Here is a 19,048-nt window from a genome sequence, read left to right on the forward strand (position 1 = left end):
TCTTACATTTATTGAGGCAAAACTGAATATTCATCATAGGCCAGATTTGGGAATCCCAGGTGAATTCTGACACCAAATCTCCTGAATGACATTGAATAGATTATTTTGCTTCTCTTTGGTTCAGATACCATCTGCATATGAGTAGGATGAATTAATAACAGTTCACTGGCTAGTAAGATTAAGCAAATAGAAGTTAATAAGGGACCTAGAAGGTAGGAAGATAGAAGAAACCTTGTTGGACAAGATAAGACTGGGACTGAACAAGCACAGTTCCTCAGCATTCAGGATTCCTGTCCTCCTCCCTCTCCTAAACTGGCGAGAGCAAAGTTCAGGGAGTGGGGGACCCAGGATGAGAAAAAAATGCTGATATATTGCTACACTTATTATTCCACTCAATGTGACTGGTCTTTCCCATCTCCTTGAATAAGCAGAGCAATGCTTCATCTTACATTTAGTGCATGTAAAGGTGTCTAGTATTTGGGCATTGGCAAGAATACCACATTTAATAATGCTTTCCAGGGCATAGGAGCATAAGAGTCTTTATGAAAATCAGCATATTGACCGAGATGGAGACTTGGCAGCAAACCCAAAATGTTCTCAGCCTTCCAGCTGTACTGGGGGAACAAATTGAGCCCTGTGATCCTGATTCTGCCATTTTATCAATGGATTCCTTGAGTTAAATCATCCCAGCTGGAAAACCAACCAGATGACATTGCAATCTTGCAATCCAGATGCTTGATTTCATCTCAGCTTCAATGATGGGTAACAAGGAGACAGGTTGGTGGCATCTATATAAATAAGCAGAGGCTTTGAAAGCATATATTCAGTTTATATGTGAAAGGATCTCCTCCACCTATGAGACTTCTGCTGCTGACCAACTGTGGCTCATTTTCAGGTGGAAAGAGAGCTTAAAGCCTTGAAGGTGCTCATATCAAGGTGTCCTCATATCTCAGGGACATTAGAATGTTTCCCTTCTGCTGTTAGCAGCGAGGAACCAGGATTTCAGAGTAATTTTGTTTTCCTTTTGCTTATAAATATTTTGCTTTACTTCCATTAAAAAAGTAAACATTTCAAGAAAAAATATAAAGGTAAATAAATGCTTCAAATTATTTCATTGGTAAGTAGTAAGGTAGAGAAGAATCTGAAGTTGCATTGGATTAACTGTAAACTGTAAACTTAAAACTGTAAACACCTTATTTTTCTGAATAAAGCTGTCTGTGTTTCATTTATTTAAAAAAACCCAACAAACAAATCTATTGTATAAAAAATAGATTAAGGATAACTGAAGATGAATGAAAAAACATGCAAAGTGCTTTTATGTATTAAATTACAGAGATTCTACAGACCCCAGAAAATGCCTTAAAACAAGTCAGCTCTGTGAACGTAATTACAAAGTCTCTATGCTTTGGCTGTAGCTTGTAATCTCAATATGCAACACAAAGAAATGCCTCATAATCCCCTTCTGAGGATTCAAGGACGTTGTTCACTATGAAAAGCTACATTTTTACTAACAAGAATTAATGAGTTTCTTGCAATTAAAATCCAGGAAGCAAGACTGCAGGTCCTGTGGAAGTTTTTTAAATAAAAAAGGAAGGTAAACCCAATGTTATGAAAGAAAAAAACCTTACAAAGGAAGTAATTTTATGAAATGCTAATTTAAATATTAGGCAAGGAGGAAAAGCAACAATTCAATTATCTTTCAAACTTTGAAAATTAAAATTAGGTTTATCATGGAGTAAATTTTTTATTTTTTTTTTAAACCTCAAACCATATAATTAAAAGTCCTCATATTGATATAACAGGAATGAGTTAGGAGTAAATAAGATCTAGCAGCAAAAGATAGATCTGGCCTTTTCTTCAGTTTAAAAATTTTGTATTTCAATATTTGCCTATTTTCTTCAAGTTTCACATCAGGTTTACAAGTAAAGTTTAATAGAAAACTGTTTAGTACAGGTATTCAGCACAAGTGTTCATCTATTTTAGTGCTATTATTTAGTATTCAAAAGTGACAGGAACAGAGTCTTCACCAAACAGATGCACCTGCTCCTAAAAAGTGAAATTATTTATGGTCTACACAAAATGCTTTTTAAACTAATATTATTTTGAATATCCTGATTTCATTTTCACAGTACATATAGTCTGATTTGTATACTGTCCATTTGGATGAAATCTTTCAAATTCCTTCCTTCTACAAAGAATGAAAATAGGGACACAAATATAGGACCCCAAAATTTGTTTCTGTCCTTATGTTTTGGGCTGCATTGCAAATACTTCCAAATGCATTGAAAGCTGGAAAGGAAGCTTCCAATTCTTCCAAATGAAGTCAACACTCTACATTCACAACAACTTCATCCAGTAGCAGCTCGAGAAACCTAAGGAGTATGAAATATGCATGCAAGAATCACAGCATATTGCTTAGAAGATTTTTCAACAGTGTAATCCAACTTAGTCTAGATTTTTTCTTATGGAGTTAAAATTTTGTATTATTATTTGTCTTATCATTGCATATAAGGTTTCACTGCCATTATACTAAATTAATTACTTGAATAGGATTCTGAAGTGAGGTCTTTACTGCTTTTGCTTTCACACTGTATTTTAATTCTTCAGCAAATAATCTAAAAGAAATTCATAAACACAAGAAACCATGCTCATTGTGAGAAGAAATTTAAACAGAAACAAGGCTGCTGCTATAGGGCTGAGGTATACCAACAAATCATTTAGATTTGCAGGAGAGAGAAGGTAAAATGTTCGGAGAGCAGCAAAAGCTTCATTTCACATCTCACTTTAATTGGAATTTGTGCATCATTCCAAGCTAAGCAGCCATTAGTTGTGAGCCTTAAATTTAAAAAGAAAACCACCTAATAGTCATTCTCTGCAGCAGAGTTTACACAGCAAGACTTGTGGCAATACTTCTGGAAAGCAATAATGGAGCTGAAATCCAGTGAGAAGCTTCCTGTTACTGATGTGCTTTGCACAAGAGTTGCTCAGATGTCTTTATCCTTCCTGCAAGGCACAGCAGCAGAGCTCTGCTGTAAGCAGAGCAGGTCTACAGTTTGTCTCATTTTCCTGTCACCACTGCAGAATTGCTTGGTGCAGGAGGCTCAAACAGCAGCACAACTATGCTGAAACAGATCTCACTGGCACTTACTGACTAACCCAAAACTATGAAAGAATGCTTCTCTCAGGTACCTTGAATTTCTATTGCCATGTGACAGAACTGCCTTCTGATTCTCTGGCCTTTGCACACCAAACAGCCTTCAGAGCAAATTGTTTTCCCAACCATATTGCATTCCTGCCACAGAGAATCAGGTGTCATCCCTTCTCAAATGTAAAGCTCATCTCAGAAGAACTACAAGAGTGAGACTGGGGGGATAAACAGGCTCAGAAATAATAAAAAGAGGTATTAAACAAGTGATAGAAATCACACATATTTTCTTTACCAAGTATTTTCTGAAATGTAATTTTTTGTGTATAAAAATACAAATAGCATGTAGAAATTTTGGTGGTCCCAGGGCCTATACAATAACAACTATGAAAATTATTTCAAATGTTGCAAACTAGGGTAGTGTCTTTGGTGGTCACATACAGGAAAAAACCTACAAATTTACACATCAGAAAGTTGGGGTTTTTTTCAAAAGAGAGCAAATTTATTTATCTGAAGTGTTTGGTGAATACCCTTGCATCATTGAAATGTACTTAAAGAACAAGAATGGGCAAGTAGTTGAATACATGAAGAATATGCATATTAAAAATATTATCTCTTGGAAAAAGTAAAGCAGGCAATGAAAAACAAAAACAACCCACTTTATTAGGCTAGTTGTTCTAGTCCAAAGAAATATCTTTACCAAATTTTACACATTTCAGAAAATCTTTGGTGAAAATTAATTATTTGAAAAAACCTCAGTGGAATGGGATGCAATTAATGCTTAATGCACCTGTTCTTTTGGGATTAATTTACATTATATCATAGAGATATGAACAGTATGACACCATTATTCAATGTCTTTTAGCCTTTAAAAGTGCAAAAAAAATCATCCAAAACTGAAAACCATCAACACTATAATATTTATTACAATCTGTGGTCTTCTTTGAACAATAAAGAGACATCTTTTGTTCAGTGACCTGAAAGAAAGCCTTTGTATGGGTCAGGCAACAGAACTTGAATAAAATCAGATGCTGAGGCTGCGAGCCTATAACAATGTTTTACAAACTGTACTCTCACATCTCTGTTTCAAGTAAGCATTAATAAATTGACTAACTCAAGAGGAATTCTATGAAGTTGACACATGCAATATGTTCTGAAGAAATGTCATTCAAAGGTACTACACTGTTATTCCATTTTCATTTAACACAAAAAAATAAAATTATCCAGAGAGTGACACAGCTGCCATTTTCACAAGGAGCAATATTTTAGACCCATCATACACATAGCCACTGTTCCTGAATTTCCAAATGTAAAATTAACTTTGACCTTTCAGTTTCAGGTCAACAAAAGCTCAACAGGAATATTTATAAGTAAAAGCTCAGTAGACTTTCAAAAGTTTTTGAGGTATCTTTTGAACTACCATTTTGGATAGCATGTGTGTAAAAGCTGCAATATGGGGAAAATGTGCAAGAGAATAAACTAAAAATCTGAAATTATTCCACCCAAATCACCAAATGCTTTCACTCTTGAACTAGTCACCTTCCCAATAACACTGTCATGTGGGGAATGACACTGCCAGGTTTGCAGAATAAGATAACCAGTGTAAACTGAAGGCATGGTTCCACTCAAATGAAGAAATCCGCTATAGGAATTTGAGTGCCACTGCAGCTTCTCACAACACAGATAAATGAATAAAATGTCAGATTTCATACCTGTAGCAAGAATCTTTGCACTTTTTTTGGCTTCCAAGTTGATTAAAAGACACCCACAACAGAATTTGCTTTGCCTCTGAACAAGATAACTTTGAATTTCAAACATGCTTATTAAAATGCAAAGTTGTGCATCAAGGGGATGAGGGAAGGATGAGGATAGGTATCAGAATTACTTGTTTGAGATACTGTAACTAATGATTTAGCAGAGCATGCTCGTCAAATATTGGATTATATGTATTCAGTCACTTGTTTTAAAAGAATACAGCTAATGATACCCTCCATGCATTATTATTCATGTGATTTGTATAACAAATACATGCTTTGCCTCTTTGTTTCATTTCATTTATTTACTTAGAACAATGAAGATGCTAATTATGTTCATATATGCTGGTTGGTAACACTGCAATTAATTTCTGGACTAAGGCAATTGAATCAAGACTAGTTCGTACAACAGAACTAATATATGCCTCCTGGAGGTCATGTGTCTCTAACTGGATCTCTTCCAGGAGCATGATAAAATGTAATATTTGTCATCTATGTCCAAAAGCTGCTGAAGAGTACATGAATTCACTGCAGAAAGAGCTTGAAAAATTTCAAGATACTTTTCTGTTCACATCCCAGGCTTTTGACAAGGTTCATTTCCTTTCACATTTGTGAAAGACCTCCACCTGTTCACACAGTTCTCTCTTCAGTAGCATGCAGATGAGTTTTATACCTATAGCCTATGAACATATAGCAGATGGCGTGCTTTGAGTGCTGTCTGATCTTTATCACTTTCCTCCAACATTAGTAGCTCTCCCTTAGTTAAGTAGTTTGAGAGTACAAATTGAATTCTGTATCTCATAGCAGGCAAACAACTTTATGGACATTCAGATTTCTTTTAAATCCCATTTCAACATGTCTGCTTTTTGAATAAGTTTCCTTAAAGATTTCTGTATATTTCATGCTTTGTGCTATTAGGTTCAGAGAAATAAGAAAATAAATATAGTGCCATACATTCTAGAATTTCATTACGTAATTTTGTTTATAATGATAGTTGGCTTGATATTTTATGACCATTGAGGGAGTGTGTTATTACTTTGTTGAAAGCTATTGGATCTTATAAAAGCATCAAGACAGTAATAATCATTGAGAGCTGCAATTTAGGGAGGACTAAATGAGCACATTTTGTGTTGCCCTCGTGTTCATTAATAGGAATTAAATGACAGGGTAATCACAGATTTTGTTTTGTTATTGCCTATTCCATCCACTAGCATTCTTCCTGTGCATGTGTCTAATCCAAATAGCCTTTAGATGAAGACTTACAACTCAGGCTTAGTGCTGGTTAACATCTGTCACTGCCCTTTTCATCCATATTTGACAGCATTTAGATGATCCTGACTTCAATATTCAAGACAGGTAGGAATTTAAAGCAAATATGTGTTTTGCAGTCCAAATTGCTGTTGGTAAGTTCATCGCTGTCCTTAAAAGGCTGCAAAACAACAGCTGCTGCTTTATCCCTCTCCTCAGGAGCCATCATTTCCAGAAACAGAAGGGTCATGGCCATCATTTCCCATGATAGGGAAGTCTGAACACAATGAAGACACAAAGTCACTCTATTTGTATTATTTGGCATGGAATTTAATCATCTTTATTTGTTAAAAAAATAGGCTTGAGCTTCAAAAGTGTATCCAAATGTTTAGTTACTAATAATGTGCTTCCAGCTATTAGTAAAAATCCTCACAGAAACAGGCACAAGCAAAGATGACATGGGATAACACCTAAGAACTAATCTAGGAGCAAATGAAAAGTTACTTACCATTTTGTTCTCTCTGGACTCCAGCAGCAAGCAAATCTGGTTCCCCAAGACTTATATCATTGAGCCTGGCCCCTAGACATTCCATGCAAAGATGTTTGCACCACTCCTCTGCCTCTAGTTCTAAGGAAAGTGAAAAAAAAATTCATTAATGTTGATATTTAAAAAAAAAAAAAAAGGTGTGAAGTTAAATCAATACTTTCTTACTGACAAGGTTTATCACAATATGCTTGTGTTGAAACATGAGTTAGTAGCATAAAATGCCACGTCAACTTCTTTGCCTCAATTTATCAACTTCTAAAAAGGGTTCCACTATTAGGACTGCATCTTCCATCCTCAAATTTGAGGATAGGAGGTGGAGTTAACAAAGAAGAGGAATAATATATTTTTGAGGCAGCATATTTCTAGTGGGCCTTCTGAAAGAAAAAATGCAATTTCGAAAAACTTCATATATAATAACTGAAATACTCTTTACAGCTTTTTAGGCAAGTCTGAACTCTTAAGGTACTTTCTTTTTCTAAAGGTGTTAGAGCATTATTCTAAAAGCAAAGAAAAAACAGTAATAAAATGCTCTTCAAATACCAAACTTCCCTCTCTGCTGTAATGAAAGACTAAACACACATCATCTCAAGATGGAGCTAACATAGTGTGCAACTACAACTAAGAAAAATCATGCAACTACCCTGTCTTTTATTTGCAGGAAAGACTCCACCCAAGGGAAAATTCCTGGAGAGCAGGCTCAGTACCACGCACTCACTGAGCACCCGTGGTCACAGTCAGTCTCTGATCATTTTAACAGTGAACGACTCCAGTGATCTAGAAATGCTACATTCAAACTTCCAGTTTTTTCAGTCCTTTTTTTGGGACATTGGGAAAATATTTTTTTTTACAATCTTTCCAACGTGCTGCTGAAACTTTGAGAGAGAAAAATACTGCATGAGAGCCCCAAAGCATTTAGTGATGATGAATCATTGGAATTAATGAAATGTTTTATCTGAGAAAAACTCCTCCAAGCCTAATTGGTACAGTCCTCAAATTCCTGCCTGGTTAGACATAGATGTCATAGAAACATTTGCTGGACAAGAAAGGGAGACAGACATGCAGTTCCAGGTCTCCAGGAACCTTTGGATACCTCCCTTTGTTCAGTGTCTTGAATAATCCAGGAAGGGATCCATAGCGCTCCTGAGTTATTCTGGCTAGCAGCTGATGAAGTTTCCAGACAAACAGCTGAAATAACAGAGCCTGTTTTGGGATTTTTGAGAGCCAAATAAGGTTGTTGTCACAAGAATTTGGGGGTGCTTCTTCAGAGCTTTTTGAGGAACATGGTGTCCCTTAACCCTTCCTGCTTTTTTGCATCTTTGTCTCAGGGCACAGATTCCCAAAGTTGGTCTTCTGATAACATCCTCACCTTCTAGTGGTTAAGAGACAGAATATTATGTCAGTAACATACAGATGATATTTAGCTTTGTAGGTGAAAAAATATTGAGGCAACAGGACACTGTTTTTTTAACACTGCTACAGATGCAACCTCCCTCATAGAAGTAAGAGAGAATAGGTTTATCTCTGGACAGCAGTAAAAATTTACAGCTTTTAAAAGAATCAAGATGAATTTGTTCAAACACCTACTTCCAAAATTATTCTACTAATACATGAAGAAATTTCCTGTATATATTCTCTTCCTCTCCTTCAGTGTTTGCCATTTCCTTGGATACTTGTGAGGTCCTTTGCATTGAAGCCATGCCTTATAAATCCTGCTTTTCTGTGGACAGGGTTTCATGCCAGGGAGATGGATGATAGAACTGGAACCCAAGACATGCTTCCCTATCCTGGCAGCATTTGGATGGGACAAGGGAGCAGGGCACACAGGTAAGAGAGTTTAGGTGCCATCGAGTTACAACATCTGCTTCCAATTACAGTGGGCAAAGCTGGTAGCATAAAGGTGACAGTGCAAATCTAGGCAAGTGCTCCCATGGTTGTTTTTGCTTCTTTTCTGACTAAATTGTGTCACAGAACAATATGTATGCTGACAGAATGCATAGCTCTACATAAAGCCTGCAATTTTTCCTCGAGTGAGGCCAGGATATAATATTTTATGTATTTTACAAAATCTGCATTTTATTACTTTTTTTCATTGTGCTTGCACCCAGACTGAAGGGCTTGTACTGAAAATTTAGAATGAGATGAAGGTAAACAAACACAAACCTAACCTTTCAAGTATTAAAAATAACTGAGAAGAAAGTGAAACACACTGGTAATTCCATAAATCCATCTTAGTATCAATATGTATTCAAGAGGACTCACATAAAAGCAACAAATTCAACTTATATGCATTCTCACACCAAATTTCCAGTAGATGTTTTTGGAAACAAACAAACAACTGAAGTGTTCTAGGAAGCTGTTTCTTCCATGTGTCCTTGTTTTGTCCCCTCAATCTACTTGCTTCTCTCTTTTACAGGAACATCTAGATCTTGAAAGTTTGGATGCAGAAACCCCCTTTCAGAGTGTTCAACTGGCAGTTTATTTTAAGCTGCTGCCTTATTGCTGCCAGATACTGATGATTAGACCCAGATTAGACTATTCTACAACTGCCATACAGAAGAAACTTATCTTAGTATGAACATTATAAGATCACGGCTATATTCTGCAAAGTGTAGGCTATAGCATGCATTGTACTGCTGTGTAACTCAAAATTTCTATCTTGTCAATCTTCTAAAATGATTGACTTCATGCTATGGGATATACAGTTTCAATGCAGAGCTGAAATATCTTCCCACAGACCTGTGAGGATTTGTGTCTGCTGTCAGAAGAATCAACATTATCTACAAATGTGTCTGGAAGGTCAAGGGTATGAAGGTAGTGTATGAGTTAGTCCTGCCTAATGCATTCTGATAGCTTTTGCTTACTTACAGAGATTTGCCTTCAACCTTTTCCTTGATGGACATGTGAAACCCTTTTTTTTAGAAGCAGGTGAATTACTTTTCAAAACCAAAGCCTTGGTTCTCCTTTCACCATGCACATCAATAAAGCAGTTCACCATTCTTTTGTAAAATGTCTACAGAATGTCTTGTTTTTGGGGAACAAATTAAATATTACTTATGATATAAAGAATTATTTATTATACTTTACAGTACATAAATGTGACATGGTAGCAATATTTAAGAATGCCAATTATCATGTCAGAAAACAGGGATATCTCAGTTACTTCTTTATTTTGATTACATGCATATACTGAAAGGGATGAAATATAAAGTTGAACCAAGTAATAAAAAAGTGTCAGCAAAATTGTCCTCTTTAATGAATGTAGATTAGATTTATTAGTGGTAAATGCAAAGTTTTTAGTCATAACTGGTACTTGTCATTGAACAATTTATTTTCCTTTTAAGATAACTGAATTCCTGGACTGAATGATAAATTGTAAAGCATGCTTTCACAACTATAAATAAAATCAAAATACTTGCACTTTTATCTTTACTGTTATTTAATTATAAAATGCTACAGTACAGATCTCATGAGGTGAGATAAAATACAATGAGATGGGAGACCTATAATAGGCACTGTTTATTGCATAAGAAATATTACTGGGAAGAAATTTGTAAACTTGTTACTCAACTTGCTTTACTACTGGCAATGTTTTCCTGCAGCTGATCTGAGTTTTAGGTCATGCCTGAGGTTATATGTCATTTCTGCTTTAGTTCTGCTTTTAGTTTAGTGATTACAGTGGGGCTGTACCTAGTCTGACCACTCTGTTGGACATAGGTGATACCACAGGATGATGTGGGTTTATTGATATAATAACAATGATGAAACAATATTGGCAAATTGTGTTAGATAGGAATTTGTCATAGCAAAAATGTTCTTCTGCTACTTACATTTTGAAAGAAATTACTATACACAACATTCTCTACAGAGAGGGGGTGAGGGTCAGTGAAAAATATATGGACACATTTCAACTCACTCTCCACAGAAATCCCCTAGATATCTTTCTATCTGGCCTCTAGATCCTCTAGATCTCTAAGGCTAGTGGAGGGATTGTTTTCAGACTCCTTACTTAGGAAGCATTTTATGTGTGGACTTAACCAAACACCTTCTGAATCCTGACAGCTTCACGCTCTTCCACATTTTCCTTCTGTGTTCACATGGCACAATCCTACAGTAGCATTCCATCTCCCACCACCAAAGCCAACAGCACAGCTGGATGCCAGCACAGCTGGATGCCTCTAGGCTGAGATAAAGCCCCACTGCTCTGACCCCTCCTGCTCAGCCCAGGGCCCTCCGTTTCGGGAGATCCATTCCATCACCATGAGCAGCAGTTTATTGAACTTGTAAACAAAAGGGCCCAATTTATATGCACCTCCTAAAGACAGGCCTCTTACCCTTGTCATGCAGCCCACATAAAGTGATGAGGTTAAGAATTTAGCTTGGAAATAGCAGGTGTACAATATTAGAGGGGGATAACAAACATTGCCCTTGTGTGAATCAAAAAACCTCACTTACTTTGTACTTTACCTGATGCTAAACTGTATAAATCTGACATGGTAGTTTCTTAATTTCTGAAACATTTTTATGTATTTCCTGTACAAATTGTTTAGCTCTTCTTCCTTCAAAATTATGTCTACAAGAGGCACAAACCCAACTAAATATTGTTACCCTGAATGGATCTTTCCTGTTCAGATCAATAGGACTTAGGCCTGATATTCTCAACCAAGAAAGAAAGATGATACTGTAAAATGTGCCAGTTTATCTCTTCTAAAAATCACTCAGGCTTAATTAGAAGTTAATAAGAAAACATTTTATAGAATTCCCACAGGACTGATGTGCTATTATATGCATCACATAAAATATATGAAGCACCTTAATCCTTTTTTTCTTCCACTAGCAAATAATACTATTGCCTGCAGGCATGTAATTTCTTATCAAAATCAATAATACCTTAAAAACATCTCCCTTTATCAGGATATATATCATCCTTTGATGATTTGAAAATAATTTGATTTTATAAATATTTAAAATATGTTATCTAACCATGTCTCTGTTGCTTAGGGTACTAATACTAGAGCACATCACACACACAAACACAGATACAAATCAAAAGCAATGTGACTATTTCACATCTTTGCTCAGAGGAACAGAGGGATAGAGCTTATTTTGTATAATAATGTATTATTGATTAACAGCACCTACACATGAATTTGGCAAATTTTCATTAAGTGATAGCTGGGAAGCAATAAAGGGGACACACATTCTATTTATTGTAAAAGAACAGAAAATCAGTCTGTATGTGGACCAAAACTTGCTTTCAAGTAGAAAGGAACTCTGACAGCAACTGATTTATTAATTTTCTTTTATTGACTAACTATATTTGAAGGTATTTTATGATGTGGGACTCATATATAGAATTTTTCCTTGTGTTTCAAATAATACTGTGTCTAAGGAAACTAGTATTTTTCTTGAGTGGTGACTTTTGGGGATTTCACCTGGAGTAAGGTGTTCTGCTATTATTTAAGTGTAAATCATTGAACCAAAAGACAAAAGAAAGTCATGACAGAAAACCACATATACTTTTTAGTCATATTAATTTGCTGAAAATGCTACATATTTTAGCAGTGGCAAAATGTGTTAAGGGAAATCTGAAAATATTCTTTGAAAAAATTGTTGGTGAGTCAAGTTGCTCAAAACCTTGTCATTGCCACTTTTTAATACAATAACACTCTTACTATTGAACTAATAACAGCTATTAAAAATCATGCATATTTTTGACTATACCATTAGTTTAAAGGCATACACACCTTTCATTTGAGCATTATATATTTTCCTTAAAAAAATACTGAATAATGCAGCAATCAAGAGAAATGAAAATTACAGAACATGAACACATACTCAGTAACCTTTTACTTTACCCGTTGGGATATTTTGCTAATGATTTTTTTTTTAATAGGTTAGATATTGTCTAAGTATTATAAATATATATATATACAAAAAGAAACTTTCATTTCTCAATTATTTGCTATTTTAAACTTGAATTGGCATAAGAGCAGTAGAGTTAATTTCAGTGATTACCAAAGGACATTTATGAGCTTTTAAAACTGCTATTTCTGCCACAATTATCTGGAGATGCAAGATTTATCTAATTATGTACCTGTGTTTGCAAATATCCAGCTGTACATGTCTGTATTTATTGAGATGTATCAAATCTGACATTTTCATAAAAATACCCCATTTTTTCCTGCAAGTCTGATAAGAAGTTTCAGTTTGAATAACAAGCACTCAGCTACTAATCTGTCTATTGTCCTATCTATAATATAAACATGTACAATGTTAAGCCAATAATTTTGAAGGCAAGAAAAGTATTTTTAAAGATTTACCATATTGATGTTAGTGCCCATTAAACACTTGTCTCCTAAAGCAGCAAGAAGAAAAGTTCCCCATATGCAATGCTGCTTGAGAATGTAGTTTTCATACAGAAACAGAGCTCAAAAGACTTGTTTGAAAAATGGAGAGTGTGTGGAAAAATGAATAGCCTACAAGGAAGTAATTTCCTTTGCTCGATACTACTACTAATGTAACTATAGGACACTTACCTGTCTTCCTTTTTTCTTTATGAAAATGGCAATTTCTGCTATTAAAAAGCAGTCTGTGATTAATCCTACAGAAATGAATGATGCCATTCCAGGAAGAAAACGCAATTCAGTGCATAAATTAGTCCTTGAGGGTAGATTTATAGGTATTCTTAAAAAATTATGCATTCTACATCATGCTGGGGACTAGCAGCTCTCATTATATCACAAATATTTATCAAGTCTTAGTGCGTTCAACAGATCAACAGTGAGCTGACATCATCACCCAAAAATATGCCCAGGAAAATTTCACTGTCCATTCAAACTTTCTTTAAAGTGCAAAGAAAGAATTATGAACACCTGCTTAAACATAGAATAAACATTTACAATTTTTCTGAAACTAATGGTCCAGTAACAGGAATCTGACGTGGGAATTATACAGTTCCCCAGGACTGTCAATTCATACCTGTTTCAACTGTTATTAATGTTAAAGTGCAATGGCATGAAAGTAAAATAACCTGAGGCAGCATGTCTGTAGTGGGAATGGCATAAACACCATCAGTCAAGTGTCCAAAAAAGGTCTGTCACCATGAACATAACACACAGAGGATGCTATCACATCAACTTTTGCTGCTACCCCATGACTGAAAGTCAGCAAAGCATTTTTCTATCTTAAAAATTGGTAGTATTTCAGATTTAGTCTACTCCTGCAACATTTTTATTCCTCTTGGGAAAATTATAGTGCTGCTTTTTAAAAGCATGGGAAATTTAATACCTTCTGTGGAAATGTAAAGTGCACCTCCTTTTCATTTTCAAGTGTTTAAGTTATGATCTAGGAAGAGAATCCAACACCCAAATAAACTGGTACAAATCCTAGGGTTAATTTCACTTTTCTTTTTCATTATGTTAAATATTCAGGTTTATCTTACTTTAAGTATTGACAAATCTTGTTACTTGAAGATCAGAAATATTGTTAGGTAAGATAAATAATTTAAAAAGTATTAGTTACCTTTACAAAACCAAGGTGAAAATATTAGTTTCAAGAAGAAAAACTGCATACTATTGTCACTATATGCTTCATTGCCCTTATGCCTTTAAACATGAGACTTTCTCTCCAGCCATCTGAATATCTTCTGCCTTAAATCAGCAGGAGCAGACAGTAACTAACAAATTTGGATGTTTTTGCAACATCCCTTTTTTTTTTTTGGCTAAACATACCTAATTAAAGCAAGATTTCAAGCTATGAATACTTAAGATTTATTAAAAGTTGTGCAATTTTGTGTGAGCACAGAGGGCAGTGCTATTGTTGCCCTCTTCTGAGATAAAGGGGCTAGGAATTTTTTCCTGCATGGTTCTGTACATTACTTTCATAATAACAAACCTCCTGAAATAATACAATTTCTTCTTTCTGTGTTTCCAATGTCCAACAAATGCAAACTTTTCCCCCAAACTCTAAGGCTGTTGTTTTGAAGATGTGAGTCCTTGCTACTATGAGAGTTAAGAAAGTTTTGATGGCATTAGAAGTGTAGAGAAACTAATTCAAAGAAATTACAGAGAACTTCTGACTGAAACCATCTGTAAGATCATCATGCAGTATGTGCTCTACTTTGTTCTCATGCATAAAACTTTACTCTGAGGCAGAACAAAGTATTAGCTCAAAATGACTCTATGTCTTCCACTTTATTCTTGGGGGTTTTTAATGTGGTGCTACCATAAAGAAAGAAATCCTAAAAGTTCATAGTCTAGAGTTAGTATCAAAGGAAATATAATTAAAAAAAGTCTTTCTCAAATTTCACATCTACAGAATTTAAACCCAAAGGGAGATTACTTTTTCATTATCAATTTCTTACTCTCATTTCAAACTTGTATCTTTTATTGCCAGTATAAAGTGGATTTCTACATTTGATACACGTAAACATTATTTAAATTAGAAAATATTTTATGAAAAGAGACATCCTTTGAATGTCTATGCAAGTAGATACTTTCCAATCAGAAAAAAAAACTCCTGTAAATAAGTCTTCTAAAAAAATGAGTCTAAAATAGGAAATTTTAGGTTCCTGTGTTTTGACTATACACCACTGAGATCTCTACATCATGATCAATAAGTGACACACATGACTACCTGCGAAGATAAAGTTTTTTGAAGCTGAAACTCATAATCCATAGTTATCATTAGCTAATATGACATTTTTTCTTTTTTAACTCAGTAGACTTCCAAGATCCAGAACAGTAAAACTATGTTCTTTGCTGAACCAGGAAAAGAATAAATATATCCATCTTCAATTATGTGTCATTTTCCTCCAAGAAAATAAGTTGTGATGAATGTAATCTTACAGAACATACCAAGATTAAATGATTGGAAACTTCAAGGGTTCTGCTGAAATGGTTTAAATGGTTTTATGGCATGTTAATTGGAGACTAACTGATTAAAGATTGCTTTATTTCAAATCTTTCTTCTTTATTTAAGGGTAAACAACTCACCATGAAAGTATAAAGAATGTTTAAATTTAATATTTTGAACCATATAAAGCAAGAACTGCTGCAAAAGATTAGGATTTAGGTCTGTAAATCAGAGGGGCTGATTACAGTGAGAAACAGTATCTACAGAAGATGTAGCTGTAATTAATGCACACTGGTGATCAATTGCCCACTAACAACTTGCATGTGAAGGGAATTTTAGGCACACATGGTACTAGAGGGGAGGGGAAGGATATCCTTCTCTTCATGGAGAAGTTGAAGCCACACTGGCAAACACTGGTCGTCTGTTCTCACTGAGACTAAGCAAAAGATCCAAATTTCTCATGACTTAAGCTAAATTCAAATCCATGTCTGATACCTTTTCGTGGAGAAAGCAATCTAGAAAACAAATTCTACAGAGAAATGAGTTTTAACAGTAGGGATGAGAAAATTAATCACTGTCATTTAAAAAGGAGTTATTCAGCACCATCAGCACACTCAACTAATGGGCAAAAGTACAAATCTTATGCTGCCATATGCCTTTCCTACTTTCTGCATTAATGATTTTAAACGAAAAAATGACTGACTTAAATGTTTGCCTTCCTTCTGCTTGGAGTGGCCTCCTCCTAAGTTCCATTGCCTTAAAAAATGAATGAAAAAAAAGCCCCTCTTAATTTTGTGATAAGTGAGGGTAAGCAGGGGTTTATTAATTTAGACATGAACAAATAAGTATGACAATAGAGATTTTTTTCCTGAATCACAATGTTACATTGAGATGAAAATAGCAAGCAAGTAATACAGAGCAACTACACACATAATTCTTTCCTCTTTTTATTTTTTTCCCCCTGGAATGGGATAAGGGTAGGCAGACAATTATTCTTCTTTACTTTTTCACAATAAACCCTAACATATTCCCTTGCATAGAATTGCGATAACATGTATAATTAAGGAATCATTTTCCATACCCAAAACTAGTATTGCAATATAATATATTGAAGCATGATTGAAAAAAAAACCACTTGTTATACAAATGTTAGTGATATTTTGGAGAAGTAATGCTTTACTGAGCTAAAAAGAGAGAAATCTTTTATTTTTATGTCAGAAAAAAATTGACAACTTCATTTACTGCCTTGATTTGATCTCTCATGAAGTCCAAAGTTTATATCAACAAATGCATGTATAATGCTTTTAAGTACAAACTCCCAAATCTGAATGAAGATTTTTACAAATATGCTACTTTGAGTTATAAATCTGTAGATTTTCATCATGACCTCCATTAAAGAAAGCATTCATAATACCCATTAGAATTTATAATAGCCTTCATCAGCATACATACAATTTTTCACATGCTGTCAGCTATTTGACTCAAAAAGAAGATTAAAATTATAGCTGTGACAACCTAAAAAAATAAAATTATTGAAAATCTCATAATTCATGGACTACCAGTATTTTCTTAACTTAGCAGGCATGCAGTCACAAATGGCCTATAAAGTAGATTGACATAATCACATGCAGAAACATACAACTCTCCTTCCAAATTCTTTTTCCTCACACTCCTCCAACTGTGACCATAGGTTTTAGAAATAAGCCTTTAGATATTAAGACATTAAGTGTTTTATCAAGCCTTAGATTGCTATCTTACAATATTAATTCTTATTATAATCATGTCTACATTTTAATTAAAATTACACATATTGATAGGATATGAGCCCAAGGATATATCCAGACATCAAGAAATGCATAGCAGGGCATTGCATTTGAAGGACTAGTTAATGTGACATATGATTTTTAGAGTTTCTTTTCAGCTGGTTCTTAACCATAGTAAACTATATCTTCATCTAAACTGTATTTGTATAGACAAGTAATAAACACTTCCCAGAAAAATAAACTCTTCCCAGAAAAAAACAAACAAGAGCAAACATGATTGTCAATATGAAATGCCATATGAGAAGAAAACTATTTATGCCCAGCACACACAGGAAATACTGTAGGACAAACATAAGGTAGAGGCTAAATACATGTGTGAATATTGCTGATTTCTGCTTTATTGCAGATGAGAACCAGCAGCAAGGACAGCATTTATTAGCAGGACAGTGCTGCTGTATCCAGTGACATATGCTGGGAGCACTGCTTCTCACATCACACAGATGTCATGGACGTTGTACTCAACTTGGAAAAGATTCACACTGTCACTGAGCAGAAGCATTTTGAAATTACATTGGCTTTTTGAGTTTCCTGCATTAATTCATTCCCATCACTAGAGGGAAAAGCAGAGATAAATGTCAGCCTGTCTATTTAATTCCCTTCTTATTTTTTGAGCAAGGTGATTGTAAGCTATAGAAAGGGTTAGGCTAACCTCCTTAAACATTTAAACAAATTTACCATGGTAATACTGTTGATGTTTAAAATATAAAGCAGAAGCGACACAGCAAGATATTTTGCCATTCTTACTGGATTCATTTTTATAGAAACATACTTAACATGTATCTGTCTTTCCTAGACAGGTTAACTTAATTATCTAGAGGCTTATCTATTAGCACATTCAAAATATCTTTAATTTTATATTTTTTTGACATTTATTTTATTTGTCCACAGCAAATTCTCTGATTTGATTATTTCAATTTCTATGCCCAGTCAAAATTATTAGTAACAGATGTAATATTGACTTCATGTTTTGTTTATGGAATATAAACTTCAGATACAGGATTAATTTTGGTTTTCCCCTTGAAACTGAAATCAAAAGCTACATTACTGAGAGGTTTGGCCAGTGAAGAACTTTACAAAGAGCCAAATTCACACTTTCAGTGAGCAATGAATGAATGAATTCTGAAATGGAATTGACTGCTTTCCAACAGCACTCCAAAGGGCTACCTTTGGGGAACACTTTATAAAGTACTTCACATTTATGAAACAGAAAATTTATTTAATGAGCCATTGTTCTTATTTGGAGGGTGAGTAAATGGTCTTAATGTCCTTTCCCACACCACTAATTCTAAGCTTGCTTAATTTTTCTGCTAGCCATATAGGGTTATGATTTTGTCCTAAATACAGGAATATTTTGAAATATGTCTAGTTCACAAACAAATTATTATCTATAATGGACCATTTAATATTATTAGGAAAATACCAACACTATCTATGTATTTTAACTTTAAAATTACACACATATTTAAGGAAAGGCTTGGGTTTAAAAACAAACAAGGAACTTTAGATTAGTTTTTCAACTTTGTTTTACATGATCATGAAAATGCAAGCTAAACAGTTCTTAATGCTACCCCATAAAATGATAGTCTCACAAGAGTTACTAGTAATTTTACACTGATGCATTTAAAAAAATTAATTGCAAAATTAAGTAAAAATACAGATCCTTTTATTCTTGAAAAAA

The 19,048-nt window shown here is 34.5% G+C and overlaps 1 protein-coding gene across 1 annotated transcript in view; it reads right to left on the bottom strand.

Moving 5' to 3' along the window:
• Positions 1 to 19,048, bottom strand: part of DOK6 (docking protein 6) — a 241,340-nt gene that overhangs the window by 89,135 nt on the left and 133,157 nt on the right. The window contains exon 4 of the mRNA XM_079302963.1: positions 6,656 to 6,775. Coding sequence (XP_079159089.1) covers positions 6,656 to 6,775 — 120 coding nt within the window. The remainder of the gene's footprint in view (positions 1 to 6,655; positions 6,776 to 19,048) is intronic.

The sequence above is a fragment of the Erithacus rubecula genome (assembly GCF_903797595.1).
Source record: "Erithacus rubecula genome assembly, chromosome: 3".
Classification (NCBI taxonomy): Eukaryota; Metazoa; Chordata; class Aves; order Passeriformes; family Muscicapidae; genus Erithacus; species Erithacus rubecula.